The sequence below is a fragment of the Prionailurus bengalensis genome, chromosome D3 (assembly GCF_016509475.1).
Source record: "Prionailurus bengalensis isolate Pbe53 chromosome D3, Fcat_Pben_1.1_paternal_pri, whole genome shotgun sequence".
Classification (NCBI taxonomy): Eukaryota; Metazoa; Chordata; class Mammalia; order Carnivora; family Felidae; genus Prionailurus; species Prionailurus bengalensis.
Window position 1 is genome coordinate 32,029,646 of NC_057356.1, and position 20,956 is coordinate 32,050,601.

At 37.4% G+C, this 20,956-nt stretch overlaps 1 protein-coding gene across 1 annotated transcript; it reads right to left on the reverse strand.

Annotated features, from left to right (window-relative positions):
* Window positions 1–739: 739 nt before the first annotated feature.
* Window positions 740–20,774, reverse strand: PSMG2 (proteasome assembly chaperone 2). Its single transcript, XM_043559438.1, has 7 exons — window positions 20,599–20,774; window positions 17,152–17,323; window positions 13,445–13,503; window positions 10,486–10,604; window positions 9,476–9,649; window positions 1,881–2,001; window positions 740–1,046 (listed from the first exon to the last, which is right to left on the reverse strand). The coding sequence occupies exons 1-7, from the start codon at window positions 20,653–20,655 to the stop codon at window positions 948–950; spliced, it is 801 nt and encodes a 266-aa protein (XP_043415373.1). The 5' UTR covers window positions 20,656–20,774; the 3' UTR covers window positions 740–947.
* Between the last annotated feature and the right edge of the window lie 182 nt (window positions 20,775–20,956).

Here is a 20,956-nt window from a genome sequence, read left to right on the forward strand (position 1 = left end):
CTGGAACTCTCATAATGCACATATTTGTCCATTTTATGCTATTTTATAGGTCCCTTTGGCTTGCTCCACTTTTGTTTTTATTCTTCTGATCTGATGATTTCAATGGTCAGAATTGCTGATTCTTTTCTCTGCTTGATCAAATCTGCTGTTGAACTCCTGTGAAAAATTTTTTAGAACTCCATATGGTTGTTTTCAGTTTCTCTTCGATATTCTTTTTGTTCACGCATTGTTGTCTTGATTCATTTAGTTGTCTGTGCTCTTTTGTAGATCATTGTGCTTCCTTAAGACAATTAATTTCAATTCTTTGTCATGTAATTAATAGATTCCCATTTTCTTGGTATTGGTTCCTGGAGATTTGATTTAAGCCCAGTGAGGACTAATTTTGGATTCCTCTGACTTCTAGAATTACCAGATAATAAAGTGTATTGTTTTAAGCCACTAGGTTTGTGGTAATTTATTATAGCAGAAATGGGAAACTAATACAGAAGTCTGAGTTAATAAAAAACAAAAGAGGGGCCCTTAGGTGGCTCAGTTGGTTAAGTGTCCAGCTCCGGATTTTGGCTTAGGTTGAGATCTCATGGGTTCATAAGTTCAAGCCCCCACATCAGGTTCTGTGCTGGCAGGAGAGCCTGCTTGGGATTCTCTTTCTCCTTCTCTCTCTGCCCCTCCCCTATTTGTGCTTGCTTGTTTTCTCTCTCAAAATAAACTTAAAAAAAAAAAAAAAAGGACACATTTCAAATAAAGTTACTTAGGAAATATTTTACTGTACAAAATTTACATTTGTTGTAAATACTGAAATGCATGGCAAAACAACTTTTTGTTAATCCATTTTTTTTGAGATTTTCTGTGAAAAGATTTATTTCCTAATACATTCTCAGATAATATTTGTTTAACAGTTGTGTTGGTAATAAGTACCTTGAGACATAAGTTATAAAACTGAAAACAGATCAAAAAAGCGCAGGAGGAAGACCACTGCCAAAGAGTAATCTCCATGAACTTGGCATTTTCCACTGCAAGGCAGATGCTGTGGGGTCATCACACTGTAACTGAAAAAAAAAAAACAAAAAAAGTTTAATCCTTCAACTTTACCACGAAATCCCCTTTTCACAATTAAGTAGCATAAGACCCCTTCTCTAGTTTTTTTTGTTTCTGCTCTTTTTGACTTTGACACTTTTAGTTGTGTTTCACTGTAAGTAAAAACAAAGCAATACATTTCCATGTCTCTATATTAACTGAAGATAGATTTCCTTAAGTTCCAAATCATAAAGATATGCCAGAAAGGCTATGGGTGAAGTCCATCCAGTAAAATCAAATTTGAAGGGAACTGAGGTAAAAAAATAAAAAAAAATCAGTGCTGTGTGATTTGTATCAATTTGTTCCTAGCAAAAGCATGAATTAAAAAACAGTACCTATCATATAAAGCAGCCTTACGGTGCTTCTATTATGCCTAAAGGCTAACTGATTTCCCTGGGTGTAATGCTCTTATAACAGAGAAAAGTATTTTAATTATAATATGTATTTAATAGTTACAGTATTGCTTACATAAATATCTTTTGCTTTCCTGAAAAAAAAATCCTGAATTTGAAAGAAATTTGTTTATTCTTGTAAAAATATGTCTGGTATGATTAATGCAATGTGACCAATTAATACCATGAAGTACTTAAAAGTTTTCCTTTTTTGGAAAATCAGCTTTAATGAAACAACTGTAGATAACTGGTTGGTTAAATGCTCTCTTATCTTTTCAAAAGCTGAGCTAAACTAAATTTTACATAAAGATGTGTCAAATTTTCACTTATTTGGCCTACTTATATAGAATATAAAATACAAGTTTACAAATACATAACTGGAGAAATCAGAGGCTTAAATGTAGTAAAACTTACACATGGTTTGATTATCTGAAGCCATTCATTAAGATATTCAACAAGACCTAGAGCATCTGGGATATTGTCTCCTTCTGACACAAATTTCAGCAGAACCACCATTGGAATTTCTTTAGAACAGCTATAATAAATACAGAGAAAAATTAAGTATTCTTCTACTGATATAAGACCCGGATTCCAGTGTGCCTGTTTTTATAGCTAAGACGATCTGCCAGGTTTTAGGCAAGGAGAAGATGCCACCTAGTAAGAGCACTTATTTATCCCCCTTGCCCCAGATGTATGGTATTTGTGGGGATAGAACTAGAAGCCATGTAATTAATGCCCACCATGGGCATATGTAAATTTGTGTATCACACAGGGCTGCATGAAAAAACATCCCCACTGAAAAATGTTCTGATCTACTCTCCAGATCTGCTGTAGAGACAGTGATTTTCAGAAGCACCATAGCAAAGGGACTGAAAGAAAATAATACCCTTGTTATTAATAATCTAAAGCAGTGAAGGAAAAGTGTGGAATAAAGGGAAAAAAACTTATTGCTATTTCTTACAGATTCTATCTACTGAGTGATTTATTATGTGCTAAGGACTGTCTGCATATTTTATAATTCAATCCCTCAGCAATCCTTGAGGAAGTTGTAATTATCTCCATTTTATAAATGAATCAGTTTGGAATAATGGGAACACAGACAGAATGCCTGGATTCAAATTCTAGCTCTGCTACTTACCAGACATGTCAGGCAAGTTACTTAATCAGAGCTTCAGTGTGTCTCATATGTAAAAGAGGGAACACAACAGAACTTACCTCACAGGTTGTTGGGACATATAAAGGAGGCAGTAGAGGAAAGTGGTTAACACAATGCTCAATACATAGTCAATACTATGAATGTGTTAGCCAGTATGATGAAGTAACTGAAGTTTAAAGGGCTTGAAGCATATTTAACATGCTCAAAGTTCTGTATCTGGGAAGTAGCAGAGGTGGGACTTGAACCTGAGTCTTTCTGACTCCAAAACAGTCTCCTATTTGCTATAAATGTCTCAAGCTAGTGATGAGATGGAGGTAAATCAATGCAAAAAGCTTCCTGTTTGCCAACAAAAGCAAAAATATTTTCTAATACACTAAAATCAAAAACTAGGAGAAAAATACGATGCTAAAACTTGAGAGCACATGACTGACAGAGAGGTTCAGAAATAAAGTGAGTTGGGTTCCTAAGCAGGGGATATCAGATGTGGAGAAGACTCTGATAGGGAGGTTCAGAAGTCTCAGATGTACTAGGAGAGGCTAACACAGCATCTCAGTCTCTAAATATTATAAATTGGAAGTTGTTAGCAAATTACATCATCTCCATATGTAGTAGAGGCTCTCAAGCTTTGTAGGGAAGCACTGTGAGCTGTGATGACTCAGAAGATTCCAGATCCTACACATTCCTTAGAAATGGATCCTGCCTAGAGGAGGCTAGCTAGCCTCCCTGGCTGTGCCTTCATTTTCAAAGCTCGACCTTAAAAAATGAAGAAGTATGGTCTTGAATTTACAGTGCCTCCACTACTAGTTTGTAACACCAAGAGTAGCATAATAGTTTTAATACCATCCTCTGGACCTCTCTAAAAATGAAAAGTGGAGAATGACTAATTTTATTACTTTGTGACATTAAAAACCTAGACACATCCATTATTAAATTATAAATGCACTTCTATTCCCATTAAATATATGGGATTTCAGGTCAGCCACACCACTGCCACCCCTTATTATTAGAGTAACTAATATTATTTTTTCCAGAGATCAGAATATATATTTGTTCTCATAATGGGAAGGCAAAATATATATGTTACAAAAAATTTAGCAAATATTCATGATGTGCACTGAGGAAGAAAAAAAAGGATTCAAAATTATATAAGCTCTATGATGAGTTTTTTTTCAATTTCAAAAATTCTTTATTGCAGTGAATGTATAATTACACTGAACATTGAACAAGGGTTTGATTATAAGAGAATAAAAGATGTGTGTTAGAAAATTAAAAGAAAATTGATTTTGTGAGAAACATTTTTAAACAGGATGAACTCTAAAGTTATAAAGGTAGACATGGTATATCTTGCAGATATGTATATTTAATTCAGATATATTTTTAAAGGAGTTGGGAAGAGAACAAATGAAAAATTAATAATGGTAGTTACTTCTGATACGTTATATACACACACACACATATATATACGTATATATACGCGTATATATATATATACGTATATATACACACATATATATATATATATATACACACACACACACACACATATATATGGGGGGTGGGGAGAGACAGGGAGAGAGAGCATGTGCGCATGCAAGGGGAGAGGGGCGAGGGGGGGGCGCGGAGAAAGAGAGAGAGAGAGAGAGAAAGAGAGAAAGAGAGAAAGAGAGAGAGAGAGAAAGAAAATCTTAAGCAGGCTCCATGCCCAGCACGAAGCCTGATGCAGGGTTCAATCTCATCACAACTGTGAGATTATGACCTGAGCCTGAAATCAAGAGCTGGACACTTAACCAACTGAGCCACCCAGGCACCCCAGAACTGAATATTATAAATATAGTTTCTTTGGACTATTTTATATTTTCCAAAATTCTATGATGACTATGTCTAACTTTTATAATATTTTGCTACCGTTGCTAACTCTGTGGGCAAGTTTACAACTACCCAGAAGTTATTCTTTGGTCTCACATTTTACCCTACACATGTGTGGCTTAGACTTCAAAGACTCAGAGAGACCCCTACAGCTCTTCCGAATAGTCCTTCTATGGTTCTCTGCCTTGTACTTTCCGAGTGTCCTAGCATTCTCCAATGCTGATATCTGTCTTCTCAAATCAGCAAGACTGGTCTGCTCAGGTTCCCTCCCCCTCCCTGTGTTGTAGTCCAGAAAATATCTCCAAGCAGAAAGTTGGGGGCAATTGTAGGACTTTATTTGCCTTCTGTCAGGGATCACAACTATGTGCTGCCTGGTGTCCAAGTCTGAAAAACAGTTGTTTCATTAATTTTGTCCAATTTCCAGTTGCTTATGGCAAGATGGCAAGTCTGAGATCATTAACACTGAGTGGAGCAAAAGGAGGAGGCTAATTTGTAAAGAACTAAGCAGTCAGGGTGAAGGCGCAGAGCTGTAGGAATACAAAGAGAGTAGTAACTTCCTTGTGCAGAAGGGAGAAGCATGTAAGGACACAGAGGAGTGCTGTACGAGGTGACTCTTAGAAACTGGGTTGGTTTTTGCAAGGGAGACAATAGGAGAAAGTACATGGGACAAGGCAAGGAAGAATGAGACAGCTTTTAGGAAACCGTGACTGCTAGTAGTTTAGCTGGAGTCCAGGGCACCAAGGAATGAGCCAGGCAAGGAGATCCTGCAGGGCCTTATATGACACATTAAGAAATATGAACCAGATTCTGCACAAAGCAAGTAAAACTGCTGATGGATTTAAAAAAAAAATTTTTTTTTTGATGTTTATTTTTGAGACAGAGAAAGAGCATGAATGGGGGAGGGTCAGGGAGAGCGAGACACAGAATCTGAAGCAGGCTCCAGGCTCCGAACTGTCAGCACAGAGCCCAACACGAGGCCCGAACTCACAAACTGTGAGATTATGACCTGAGCTGAAGTCAGATGCTTAACAGACTAAACCACCCAGGCGCCCCACTGCTGATGGATTTTACTCTGGGAATGTTGTGATCAGTTCTGAATTTAATTTAATTTTTCAATTTTTTTTGTTTATTTTTGAGAGACAGAGTGAGCCCGGGGGGGGGGGGGGGTCAGAGAAAGAGGGAGACACAAAATCTGAAGCAGTCTCCAGGCTCTGAGCTGTCAGCACAGAGCCTGATGCAGGGCTCGAACTCACGAACTGTGTTATCATCACCCGAGCCAAAGCTGGACACTTAACTGACTGAACCACCCAGGTGCCCCAGTTCTGAATTTCAGAAGGTTGATTTTAGCAATACTGAAGATGGATTAAACGGAGTCATAATGAAGGAGGCGGGGGAATCAATCAAGAGATCTTGATGGCAGCAGCTACAGACTAAACTCACACCCCTCCAAAACTCATATGCTGAAGCCCTAACCCCAAATGCAATTCCATCTGGAGATGGGACCTGCACAGGTAATTGAGAGTAAACCAAGTCATAAGGGTAGGGCCCTAATCTGACAGCACTGTGGCTCTGTAAGGAGAGAAGGAATCAGAGAGGTCTCTGCTATCTGAAGATACGACCAGAAGGCAGCCATTTGCAAGCTAGGAAGAGGGCCTTCACCAGAACTCAACCATGCTGGCTCCCCAATCTCAGACTTCTAGCCTCTAGAACTGTGAGCAAATTAATTTTTGTGGTTTAAGCCACCCTGCTGATTTTATTTTGCTATGAAACCCCAATCAGACTAACAGCAGTCTAGGCTACAAATGATGTGGCCTGAATGAAGCAAAAGAAGGACTGAAAGCTGGTGGTTTGCAGGGCAGGCCAGAGAATGATTACGTAGCCATGGCTTCCAGGCTGTGGTAAAAGAATAGCTGAAGTGATATTTTATATGATGAGCAATAAGCTAGACAGGAAAAGAAGTAAAAACACGAATGGGTGACAGACTGAAAAAAAAGAAAAGTGAAAAGAAATGAGCAGGTTTTAAGGGAAAAAGAGAAAGCTGGAATGGTACACAAGTATGGCCAGAAATGGGCAAAACAAGGTGTATTGGGAAAATAAGCTGAAATGCCTGTATCCTTTCTGACAGAAGTCTTAGATATTTCAGAAAGAAGCAGGGGCATAAATAATTACAAATAACAAGGAATAGGTTCAACTTTTAGACAAAGAATAAAGCTCACTATGATCCTGGACCATGAGTGCTAGCTCTAGAGTGAAGTGGTTAAAAGTGCAGAATTTGGGGCCGGATGCCTACGTTTGAATCTTGGCTCTGCCACATGTTACTCATATGGCTTTTAGCAGTTATTTAACCTTGCAGCCCTTCAATTTTTTTGCTTATAACATGTAGTTAATAGCACATATCTATAAGGTCAGTATGAGAATTAAATAATTTAATACATGTAAGGTGCACAGAAAGTACCAGGCACATAATTTGCTAACACCATGACTACTACTTATGTTACTATTATGACTTCTTCAGGTCATATAGAAATCACAATGCAGATTTCAGAGCAAGCAAACCAGTCATTCTACTTTGCAAGGCTAGGATTATACTCTTGAAATTTATTATGTTAAGTAAGGAGGCAGATTTTTGGTGGACTTTCAGCAATGGTAACGGGGACATAATTTTTTTCTAAGGTTAGCTCTGCCCACTTCTCTAGAGCCACCACTGACAGCACAAGTGGTGCTCCTTATTCATGTCTCCTCATGGGAGAGCAGAGAGTAGACTAGCAGTAGAAGCCAGCTTCTAAACACCGTTGGCTCTGTTTTCCATGAACCCACCAGGCAAATCAACTCCTAGCAAGGAGGAAAAGTCAGAGGGAGTTGAAGCATACAGCAAGGCCTACTGGTTAGCCCTAAATTTAGCCTCGGGTCATATGAAACAGGAAGCTAAGGGATAAGGCAGGCAAAAATGGGGATAGTGTAAGTGTCTACAAATCTGATGGCAGATTGGGCCATCATATAAGTCATAAAAGTCAATTTACAAAAAGGGGCTTAAAGAAAAAAAGATCTCTTTCTAGTTTCCTCCTTTACTTTCACTTGCCTGCTAACTGTTAGTGATTCTCAAAGATCAATCAAGAGCGACTGCAGAGAATTTAAAAGAAAAACGCACAAAAATAACTATAAATCTGTTATTGGGCATAAAATATATAAAGATGTAATTTGTGACAATATCATAATGGGACCAGTAGTAGTTTTTGTATGCAACTGAAGTTAGTATCAACTCAGACTGTTATAACTTAAGAATGTTACATGCACTCACCATGGAAACCATAAAGCAAGTATCTCTAGAATATACACAAAAGGAAATGTGAAGAGAATCAAAAGATGTCCCTATAAAAAAGGTGGCAGTAAAGCAATAAATGAAGAACAAAAAAGGTATAAGACATACAGAAAACAAATAGCAGAATAACAAGTCCTTCATTAGTAATTACTTTTAATGCAAACGGATTAAACTTTCTAATCAAACGACATAGACTAGCAGAATGGATTAAAAAAATGATCTATTTACCGTCTATAAGAGACTCACTTTGAATATAAGGACACATATAGTTTGAAAATGAAAAGATGGAAAAAGATATTCCACACAAATAGTAACCAAAAGAGAGCAGGGTGGCTGTAAAAATATCAGACAAAATATCAAAAACTGTTATAGGAGATGGAGAAAGCCATTATATATTGAATAAAAGGGCCAATTCACCAAGAAGATGTGATAAATACAAAGATATATTCACAAAACAAGAGCCCCAAAATATATAAGCAGACATAGAATTGAAGGGAGAATTAGACACAGGCTACAATAACAGTTGGGAGACTTCAACACTCCACATTCAATAATGGAACAAACGGACTGATTCATAATGAAATAGAGGGACTTACACAACACCATACACCCATTAAACCTAACAGATGTATACAGAACATCCCACTCAACACAAGCAGAATACACATTTTTCTCGGGTGCACATGAAACATTCTCCAGGACAGACCTTTGGTAGGGCACAAAATAAGACTTGATAAATTAAAAAGATGAAAATCATACAAAGTGTCTTTTTCAATCATAGTAGAATGACACTAGGACTCAACAACAGAAGGAAACCCAGAAAATTCACAAGTATATGGAAATTAATACAGTCAAGGAAGAAATAGGTCAAAGAAGAAATCACATGGGAAATCAGAAAAATACAGGAGAAAGAAAATGAAAACAACATGCTGAATTTAAGAGTTGCAGCTAAAGTAGAGTATGAGGAAAAGTTTCAGCTGTAAACGCATGTATTTAAAAAGAAGAAATTTCTCAGATTGATGACCTAAGTTTACATCTTAGGAACTATAATAAGAAAGGGAAACTAAACCTGGAGTTACCAGAAGAAAGGGAATGATGAAGATTAGAGTGGAGATAAATAGAAAACAGAAAAACAATAGAGGAAATCAATAAAACCAAAAGTAGTTATTTGAAAAGATCAACAAAATTTACTAAGAATAAAAGAAAACTCAAATTACTAAAATCAGAAATGAAAGTGTAGATATTAGTATGGGCTTTGCAGAAATAAGTAGGAGTTATTATTTAATGAGTACAGATTCTCTGTTTAGAACGATGACAAAGTTCTGAAAGTGGACAGATGGTGATGGATATACAACACCGTAAATGCATTAATGCCACTTAATTGTACACTTAAAAATGGTTAAATTTAATGTTACATATATTTTACCACACTTAAATTATGTGATGTGTAAAGATATAAACATATTCTCAAAGTTCTGATAAGTAATCCAACACACTCTCCCACTTATCTTACTTTCATTATTTTTAAGTAGGCTCCACACCCAATGTGAGCCTTGAACTGGTGACCCCAGAGATCAAAGAGTCGCACATTCTACAGCCTGAGCCAGCCCTTCCTACTTTCATTTTTAAATAAGGTGGGGGAACAAATGAACAAACAGACAAACTCACCCTTCATCATAGAGTGTTTTTGTGATACCTCCTCCAGGAATACGGATACAAAACTCAGAATCATCTATTTCAGGAATGCATGGGCTTTTTTCCATTTCTTCCCAGTTCAGGCTCTTTATTTTATTTTGAACAGTTTTTTGCAAGAAAGGTGTAAGCAGGTATCTGAAGGGAGTACTAGAAGCAATCATATAATTCAGTTTTTAAAAACATAATAAATTTGAACATTAAGGCAAGTATCAGTTCTTTTAGCAAATACTATTTGTTCCATGTGTATTTTGTTGCAAAAGCAAACCACAAGTTTCAGCAGTCTACGGAAGAGTAGCATATAAAAATATTGCTCTGGCTTGGTATTTACACACTTAGGAGAGAGCATAAAGACCCAGGCCAACTTAAACTAAGGCAAGGTCAGCATGAAGATCATCAATTTCCCACAAGCTATGCTCCCTTCTGGCCAAGAGGACTTTTGTGAGATTCCTAGAATTGTATGTTTATTGTGAGATTCCTAGAAATTAGCTCCAGTTTTGAAAGGTTAGTCTTGGCTAATGCTTTTCATCATAATTTTATAGGTGCGGAAATGATAATGAAATAGTTTATATTTCTATCTCTTGGATACTTTGCCTTATATTTAGGAATTCAGTGTGACATACCTGATTTATACTTAGAGGCAACTGGATTTCTGCAATGACTAAATAGAAATACGAATTCAATTTTCCAAAAATCATCCAATGAATCTCTCCTCTTTCTCTTTATCAGCTCAGCTCTGTAATGTCACCACACACCGAAGCACAGTTCCAGAACAATCTATATCTTTACACCAAAGCCTTCCTTCTGCCTCAACCATAACACTACTAACCATACTCCCTCCTATCTCCTGACTTTATCATCTTTCTAAATTCCAGAGAGGGGAGGTAAAAATATACCTAACTTTTAAAACTTATTTTAGCTTTTTAATAGACACCATCATAATATTGCATAAATCAAAACAAAACTTTTCAAAGGCAAAAACATACCTGCGAAGCTGTAGGTCATTACGGTGATATGAATGACTGCTTGAAAGAACAATAACTTTGGCACAGTTACTACTTTTCACCCAGGAAAGCAGTTTTTCACAGAATGGCTTTGATTTATACTTAGTATACCATTGAAAGAATAAAAAGAAAGTCTAAAAGTTAGATCTTAGCATATAATAAGAGTATTATATAAAATATTTTATTAGCTTTATGTGACGATAATTTATGTATTAAAATTATAATTATTTTTACTTCCACTTTTCTGTCCTTAAACTGAAGGTGAGAGACGAAGAGCAATGAATTGTTTATTGTAGCTTTACAATTAAGAAATAAATCACAAGAAATCTAGTTTCAAAAAAATTCTATGCTGATGGACAAAGGAAAATTTCCCAGTTCTCTACTTAATCTATCGTTACTTAAAAACTATCACATGGTCATCTATAAGATCTTCTTGCTAGAAATTTCTGACCTGAATCTGATCAGGAAATGATTAGGTGAATCTAGGATGCTGAACATCTGGCATGAATCCTCGAAGAGTGAATACTATGAAGAACAGAAAAAGGAGGCCACTTCTACGTCAAAGGCTAACAACTAAAAAGATGTTACAGCCAAATGTAACATGTGAACCTTGATTGAAGGTTCCAAAACTGAAGAATATTTTGGGGACAATTGGGGAAATTTGAATATGTCTTATGATACTACTGAATAATTCATTAAGAGCTGATTTTCTTAGGTGTGATAATGCTGCTGTGGTTGTGAAGGAGAATGTCATGAAGGAGAGATACATGCTGAACTATTTATGGGTAAAATATCATAACATCACCAGCCTACTTTTGGATTATTTGGCAGAAGGAAACTGCATGCACATGCAGAGAGAGAGAATCAAGCAGGTATGGCAAGCTATTAACAGTTGGTTAATCTGGGAAGTGGGTTATACAATTTTGGGGGGAAAACTACTTTATGGAAATTCTTCTCACAGACCACTATTAAATAATTATTCAATAAAATTTAAAATGCAGGTAAGAAATAGCTAGTTCTTCAACTAGGGAGATGGTACAGCCTGATTAAATTAAAAAACTGTGTTTCAGTTTTCTGAAATCTCATTTTACAAATGAGGATAATGTTAATACCTGCTTTGTCACACTGTCGAGATGCTTATGTAGAGTAATATATATATATAAAGTACTCACAGCCATATTGGTGTGAAGAAATCAATGCTCAATAAATGTTAGCTATTTTGAAATCACTATTCCCATCTACCCAAAATTTCATTCAGACATGTTTGTCTTTCTTAATTCTTGAACTTACACTGGTATTAGGAAGAGAACAGAAAAAGCCACATAGCATAATGGAAAAATATTAGCAACTCTCACTGCAAAACTTTGGGTATGGTATTGTTAACTAAAGAAAGTAAAGAGTGGATCTAATATGAATATTAAAATAATCATAGCACTATTCACAGTTGTCTCAAACTAGAAAAAAATCTAACATTCCATTAACAGTACAATGGATAAATTATGGCTTCTTTATACAACAGAATCCCACATAGAGGTGAGAATGAACAAACTACCTCTCCTTCGAACTACATGGATGGACCTCACTAACAGAATGTTGAGTAAAGGAAGCTAGACATAAAGTACATGCCATGAGATTCCAATTACATAACAATATAACTAAGATGGAGTATGCGGGAGAGGCAACAGAAAGCTGATAATTTTCTGACCTTCTTAACAGATGGTACCTTAATCGACTCAACCAACATTTACTAAGAGCTCCTCTACATGCTACATACTTTTCTAGAAGCTGGGGATATGAGAGTGAGTGATACACTGTCACTTCTCTCAGAATACTTACTTTATATTAGAGGTAGATAATAAACACATATATGATACTCTAAATAGTGATGAATTGTGAAGAAAACCACCCCAGGATAAGACAATAGGGTAGCCAGGGGAGGCCTTTCTGATGAGGCAGCATTTAAGCAAGGACTGAAGGAAGTAAACCATTTAGGTGTCTAGAAGAAAAGTATTCCAGGCAGAGAAAATAATGTAAAGACTCTGAGATGGGAGTGAGCTTAATCTGTCTGAACAACACAGGGAGACCAGTGTGGCTAAAGCAGGGTTAATGAAAGAGGGAAACCAGTAATGAGCAAACAGGAATGGCTCTAAGTTCGATTAAGTAAAGCAGTTATCCAAGAGAACTCTCTGTGATAATGAAGTGCTCTTTATGGCAGCTGCTTGCCACACATGGCTATGGAGAACTTCAAATGTGGCTAGTGTGAAGGAGGAACTGAATTTTTAATTTTATTTTAGTTTATGAATCAAAATTTAAATAGCTACATGTGGATAGTGGCTACCATACCAGCACAGAGGTAGAGCCTAATAAGTCACAGTAAGGGCTCAGAGTTCACTGGGATGAAAACAGGAAACCACCAGAGGGTCTGAAAAGAGAAGTGATGGATTTGATTTAGGTTTAAAGGATAACTGGTGGTGCTATCTGCAGACAATTAGGTATTTATGGAAGTGGGCAGAGCAAGAATAGAATTAGGGGTAGGAGAGAAGGCAGTGATTTGGACAAGAGTGGTAGTGGTGGAAGAGGAAAGAAGTTAGATTCAGAATTTATTTTGACGTACATAATTTATACGTAGATGTCACTGGTTGAAATGTAATACAAATGGACTAAATCCAAAATATTCGTTTGTTTAAATGTTTTCACCCATGTTACCTAAATTGGGAATATATAAGATCCAAACAGTATGCCTCATTTCCTTTCAATATAATCAATCAGTAAATGATGGTAACACCTATTCTAAGATTGGTTCTCTATAGAATCAGACTTTTCTTAACTGTACATACAGTAAAAAGAGCAGAACTGAGTTTTGAATCTTAATTCTTAATAATACTTAGTATTTTCTCATTATATTTCACTTCAATCAACTTAAAAAGACAAATATACTAACCTTAATAAAAATGGATCTTAACTGAAGAGCCACTAGTTTCTTTGAAGGCAATGAATATACTACAAAGACAAAAAGAAAATGAAATCATGAGAGTTAAAATGATGGAGTTATACAAGTGAAATTACTAACATAAAAACTAAAATTGAATTGTAAGAACTTTTATACCTAATATTTTCAATAATTAAATATAAAACATATGAACTATATCATTCAGTTAAAATAGAACATTTTAGAAGTACCTTAAAATGCACCTGTGGGCTTTATTCTATATAACAGATTCATTTCTGAAAGGTTAACTGTTAAGAAAATATAAAATTATATTTCTTCTGACTGTGATTGTAGAATCAGGGAAGAATTCCCCGGAAACTTCTGGTGTTATAACACATGAAATCATTCTTAAGAATGTTTTTATTTAAGGGGTGCCTGGGTGGCTCAGTCGGTTGAGTGTCTTACTTTGGCTCAGGTCATGATCTCACAGTTTGTGAGTTCGAACCCCACATCGGGCTCTCTGCTGTCAGCCTGTCAGCACAGAGCCTGCTTCGGATCCTCTATCCTTCTCTCTCTCTCTCTGCCCGCCCCGCCCCCACCCGCACAATCTCTCAAAAAAATAAATAAAACATAAAAAAAAAAAGAATGTTCTTAGCTAAAAACAAAAAACAAAAAGGGGCACTTGGGTGGCTTAGTTGGTTGAGTATCCAACTCTTGATTTTGGCTCTGGTCATGATCCCAGGGTTGTAAGATCGAACCCCATGTCAGGCTCTGTGCTGAGTGGGAGCCTGCTTAGGATTCTCTCTCTCCCTCTGCCCCTATCCCTCACACACGCTTTTTTTTTTTTTTTTTAATGTTTATTTATTTTTGAGAAAAAGAAAGAGAGAGAGAGACAGAGTGAGAACAGGGGAAAGGCAAAGAGAAAGGGAGACAAAGAATCTGAAGCAGGCTCCAGGCTCTCAGCTATCGGGAGAGCCTGACACAGGGCTCAAACTCACGGACCATAAGGCCACGACCTGAGCCTACGTCGGACGCTTAACCGACTGAGCCACCCAGGCACCCCTGCTCTCTCTCTCTCTCTTTAAAAAAAAAAAAAAAGTTATTCTCCCCTCTTCTCTCTGGAGAAGAGCAACACTCATTGGGATTTAGAGAAGGAATAAAGTGCAAGAGAATGTTAGCCATATAATAAAATCCCTGGAATAGGTACGTTTGTGTTCTTTAGAAGTTTTTGAAAGATAACATGCAAGATAATATGTAAAATTTTCTGAGTCAAGGTGTGTGCTCTTCTTCAAGGAAAAGGATCCACAACCTTCACTCACATTCTACAAGGGGGCCTACTGTACTGACGCTTAACATGTCCCTGCCCAACCTCACCTCTGAGAATGAGAACCAAGGACAAAATATGGAGTTTCTTAGAGGCATGATTAGGCCACTGTGCTAAAGAGTAAAATTTTAGTTACTGTAAAATAATTTACAAATAACTCAGACTCCAGTAAATCCTTTGGCAGATCATGTCTCTCCAGCTATAGCTCTTTTGGGGAGTGTTGGACCGGGGTAGTGACTAGGGGCTATGCTGCAGCAGCAAGCCTAATGACCTCCAGGTATTTTCAGGACAAAGGAGGTAAGAGCAGAAATCTAGGAAATAGGGAAAAGAGCACAAATTTAGGGGAAAGGGACTAAAACATGAGCCACTTAGGCCTGTAATCTATCTCTGATGTGCACATTTAGTGCAATTCAACAGACTTAATGGGAAGAGGATACATCTGTAGGGAGTGAGCAAAATGTAAGACATACCACCTCCTACAATATTAGCACTCATATTCATCATCAGTGTATCAGGAAAATCTTTTTTAAGATCCTGCTTCCCATTACTTTTCTCTTCTGAGGTGATACAATACAAAAGCAACATCACCTTTCATGTTTTTTGGTATAAAATATGTAGCTTTTATCTAATCAAGGCTTTAGATCTAAGAAGTTACAGAAAATATAGACACTAGGGGACCAAGATAAATGACACTACAAGGAAGTTATAAGACATATGCAGAAGATAGGACATTCAATAGGACAATGGATCTAGTTGTTTCCTCAATAAATTAGTTTCATGAAGGGATTAAAAAAAAAAAAAAGACTGCTGCTCTACAGTAAAAAATTTCGGAGGCATAACAATCAGAAGTACTATGGTGGGTCTTAGTTTATTTTTTTATTATTATTTTTTAATGTTTATTTATTTTTGAAAGAGAGAAAAAGAGACAGTGTGTGAGTGGGGGGCAGTAGGGAGACACAGAATTCAAAACAGGATCCAGGCTCTGTGCTTAACCAACAGAGCCACCCAGGTGCCCCTAGTGGGTTTTGGTTTAGACAAACTAACTTTGAAGGACATTTTGGGGTAAACTGGAACAGTCTGAATATGGATAGGGTATAGTTAAGATATTAAGAAATTACTAATTTTGTTAAATGTGATAGTATTTTAGCTATAAAGAAAACGTTCTTTAAAAAGACAAATACGTATTTAGAGGTGGAATGTCATGATATCTATAATTTATTTCAAAATACCTCATCTTAAAAATAGATAAAGTAGATTAAAGGACATAGCCAATTGCCTTGTTGTGAGTTTGTGTCAGAGAAAAGCCAGTGGGCCTTCCACTAGTGTGAAGGTCCATCAGGGTGGTGTGGTGCTTAAGAAACAGGTCTCAGGGGCCAGAGCCTTGATTAGAAACTCAGGTACACCAATTATTAGTCATGTCACCTTAACTTCTTTGTACAATGGTTTCCTCATCTATAAGACTACATATAGAGTGGTTGTGAGGATTAAATGGATTAATACATGTAAATACATTAAATACATTAAATACATTAAATACAATAAATACATTAAATACATTAATACATGAGCACACAGTGCTCAGCTCATATAAAATGATAGTTGTTATCATTAGTGGAAGTATGTAAATTCTAGTTCTACTATTTCTAGTACTTTATCCTTTAAGGCAATAGCTGAATTCAGTCTTATGGTAAACAGAACACTGAGAAGCCAACAGAGCACCTTGTCATCAAACGAAGCAAGTGGGTGCTCCTGTGCTTCATGATCAATAGCTTTCCCCCACTCACTCAGAGCAGTTCTGTATTATAAACACAGTGGTCACGGCAATGTCAACTGTGTTCCCCAATTAAAACAAACATGACAGTGCAATGAGGAATTATGGAGATTTATGGCATGGTAAAAGCCTATGTCTACTAGTAGTATTAGGCAACTCAATTCTCTGAGCCTTATCAATATTATATTATTATGGATTCCATAATAACATGAGAGGATAACTATCAGGCCTACGTAAGGTAGCACATGTTAAACATACAGGACTGAGCTCAGTGGAGTTCTCTTTACCCCTTTCTCTAGTATTAGTGGTGCTTATACTTGCCAGAAAGATCAGAAATTAAAACTGAGGGTAAAAGAAGGACAAAAAACCTTTATGTTAAAAAAAAAAAAAGGAAATCTCAAATTCTAGTAAAAAATATAAGTACAGTCATCTTAGGAGCTGCCATTTAGAAAAGACTAAGAACTAAAACCATGATGTACAATAGGACAATATGACCAGGTCATAAATACTGCACAAAACTGGCACTAAATAAATATATGCGATAAAACAATATCCACTGAATCTATTTCTGATTTAAAACAACTCTTCCTTGTAAGAGAATAAAACATGCAAAACCTTACATACCTTCAGCATTTATACTGAGTTCTGTTGAATTTTCTTCTGCAGTTGCATATGGATTGTTTCCAACCATTGGCACAAGACAATCAGTATAGAAGTAACCAATCTTACACATATTCAGTGTAGAAATAATCAAATCTATTGCAAGCTGGCCAACATTTCCAACAGATACTGCTGGCTGAAATAAAAAATGTTCATTAAGTAATCAAAATTAGCAGCACTTTTAAAAGCTTAGACAGAAGACAATAATCTCAGGACTACATCTGCATGGTTATGCTCAGGTGCATCAGAACTAAATACGGACTCTTTGCATTAGCTTCAACAAGGTGTCAGCAGGGGCTTCCTCTACTTTGGAGACTATTGGTTTAACACCTTATTGAAAACCGACTATGTGCCAATCATTGCTCTAAGCACTAGGAATGCAGGAAGACAAACGGATAAAAATTCCTGCCTCGTGGAACTCTCATTCTAGTAAGGGAGTAGTTAAATATAATAAAATAGTGAAATACAGGCGTACTTTATTTTATGGCACTTGAATGTCTGTGGCAACCCAGCCTCAAGCAGGTCTTTTGGCACCATTTTTCCAACAGCATTTGTTCACTTTGTGTTTGTCACATTTTGGTAATTCTCTCAATATTTCAAACTTTTTCATTATTATTATATTTGTTATCATTTGATCTATGGTGATTATGACTCACCAAAAGCTCAGATGATGGCCAGCATTGTTTAGCAATAACATATTTTAAAATTAAGGTATTTAAAATTATGTCTTTTTAGACATAATGCAAACTTAATACATTATAGTATAAACATAATTTTCACATCCACTGGGAAACCAAAAAATTCATCTGACTGGCTTTATTGTGATATTCACTTTATTGCTGTGATCTGAAACCAAACCCACAATATCTTTGAGATATGCCTATATACAGAGGTAAGTGCTATGGAGAAAAATTAAGTGAGAGTGTATATGTGTTTGGTTGCAATTTTAAACAGGGTGATCAAGGAAAGACTTTAGGTGACCAGTCAACTATAGACCTGGGAGACTTAAGGAAGACAGCCATACGAAGACCAGGGGAAAAAAACACTTCATGCAGTGGGAAAGCAAGTATAAAGGCTTCTTGGGTCATCTTTCCCTTTGCTTTGTTAGTGCATAAAGGTTAGAGTCAGCTTCTTTTTACGTTGAACACACACACATATTTACCCCCATGACTTCAAACAGTCCAACCGCCAAACCTCTACCTATCGCCCAGAACATTTATCTCAACTCCAGAGACTAATGGATATCTCCCCATGATTCTCTCATAGGCAATGCACATTCAACATGTACAAAACTAAACTGTTGCCCAAACTTGTCCTCATGTTTTGTATTTCAAAAGTGAAACAATTACTCAATTACCTAAACTAAAAAACTTCTTCCTTTTCTCCTACCAACTACTTATAATACATGGCTAATTTTTATTGATTCTACTTATCTCTTTAATATAGCCCTTCCTTTGCATTCTTCTAGCAATTGTTTCCCCCATCTCCATTTCCTCTTATTTTTCTGGGTCCCTCAGAGTGGTCTCCCACTTCTCATTGCTCTCATCTACTAATCTCCTGGTTATCTTCTGTAATTCCCTTACCCTTCCCAAGGATTCTGCTACTTAGTTTAGACTGTTTCTCTCCTGTAACATCTACACTTTCCTCACTATTGTATTCTTCTCATCAGTATGTGTATGTATGTATGTACGTATGTGTATATATATATACATACACGCTATAATCTTTCCTTCTAAAATACCCTCCCTTGATCCTACATACTCCCCTAGCTACCACCTCACTTCTTGGTGTCTCTCCATAACCAAAATTCCCAACAGCTGTCCACTAAAGCACAAGCATTCAGGCACTTTATCTCTGAATTAATGAACAAATACATACATGTATTCTCTACCTCTTCTTCCACTTATTCAGCCCACTCCAATATGGCTTCCCTCCCTTTGCCACTTTACTGATAACGGTCAAGGTTACCGCCAATAATCTCTTAGACATTACTTTCCCCACGAATCTTTTTTTTTCTTCTGCCAGATATCTCCTGGAAGGATGCTTTTCTCTTTTGTGATTAACAAATATTTTTCAGAGAGATACTATGAAATACTACAAAATTTCCTTCAACAGTACATCATCACAAATTTTAGCATTCACTGATATTTCTTGCATGCATTAAGGTGAGAATTGCCCAAAAGTGATTATCATCATTTAAAAAATTAAGATATAACTGACATATAACAGTGTATCAGTTTCAGGTATAAACATATATCAGCTGATATAAATATATACATATTGTGAAATGATTACCACAATGTTTACCTAACATCAATCAGATACAAATTTTTCTTGTAATGAGAACTTTTTAAAAGAATGTTTTAATGTTTTATTTATTTTTAAGACAGAGAGAGACACACACAGAATCCAAAGCAGGCTCCAGGCTCTGAGCTGTCAGCACACAGCCAGATGTGGGGCTTGAACTCACAAACTGTGAGATCATGACCTAAGCTGAAGTCAGAGTTAACTGAGCTGCCCAGGCACCCCTTGTAACAAGAACTTTTAAGATCTACTCTCTTAGCAAATTTCAAATATACACTACAGTACTATTCATTACAGTCACCATGCTGTATATTACATCCCCAGGACTTATTTATAACTGTAGAGTTGTACCTTTTGACTACCTTCATCTATTTCATCCAAGCAGCTCTCATTCTCATCTGCCTCTAGCAACCACCAACCTGTTCTCTTTATCTATAAAGTTGGGGTTTTTTTTTTCCAGATTCCACATATGAAGCTTTTTTTTTTTTTTAACGGGTCCCTGTGTCCCTCCCCCTCCCAACAAATCCTAGGGTTCTTCTGTGCCCTTTACAAAGTGCTATCCTAGCATTTATTGCCCTTATTGATTTACGTGTGTTTCCAACTAAACTGGACACTCCTTGAGGACAAGGGCCTAGTCTAGTCTTATTCTAATAGACTGTTTATTGAAACAGTGACTGAATATGGGCAATTTTAGGAGCAATAAAACCGTGTGTTAGGTACTGGCAAGGTTTCCTTTTCTGTAGTTATCTGGTTAATGACAAAGCCCTGCCAGCTTAAGAAAGGCTCTGCTACTAGCTGGAAAAAAAGATTTTCTAGGATATAACGAAAAGAAGATGGCCCGCACAACCTATGTACAACGTTACCAACAATAATCAAACACATTACGTTTTACAGTTAAGACTACAAACTCTAGTCTCAGAAACGTTTGGTGATAGCGCCAGCAAAGATTCTTTCTGCAGCCCGGACTCTAGCGACAACCTCCCCGTTTTAAGCAAGCACGGTCTTCTGTCCCAGGGCGAGTGAAAGACCTCGAGGCGCGGTGGCGGCCCCCCAGGCGCCTCCCGACAGACAGCACCCCAAGCCAAGCTCGAGAAAGCGGGGACTCACCATTAGGAAGGTGAAGCCAGCGAGGTCGGGGACAGAATCTCCGCAGGGAACAAACATGGTCGCACCGAAATGGAAGGACTGGGCGAGCACTGACCTAGAGGAAACGCAGGCGACGCGAGCGCCTCGCTCCGTCCGCGCGCTCGAGTCCCCAGAGCCCCTAGCGACGGGGGCGGGGCGGGGCCGTGGAGTCGCTCGGCGTGGGGTCCTGAAGGGCCCGTCCAGCTACCTGCCGGTCCGCAGTGCGGAAGGGGCCCGCGAGTGGGGAAGAGATGGGGGTCGGCAGCGCCTACGGAGACCCCGGCAGGGCAGGGCGATGGGGAGCGCTGAGGTTGCTGGGTGGCGACCCCGAGGGAGGGGA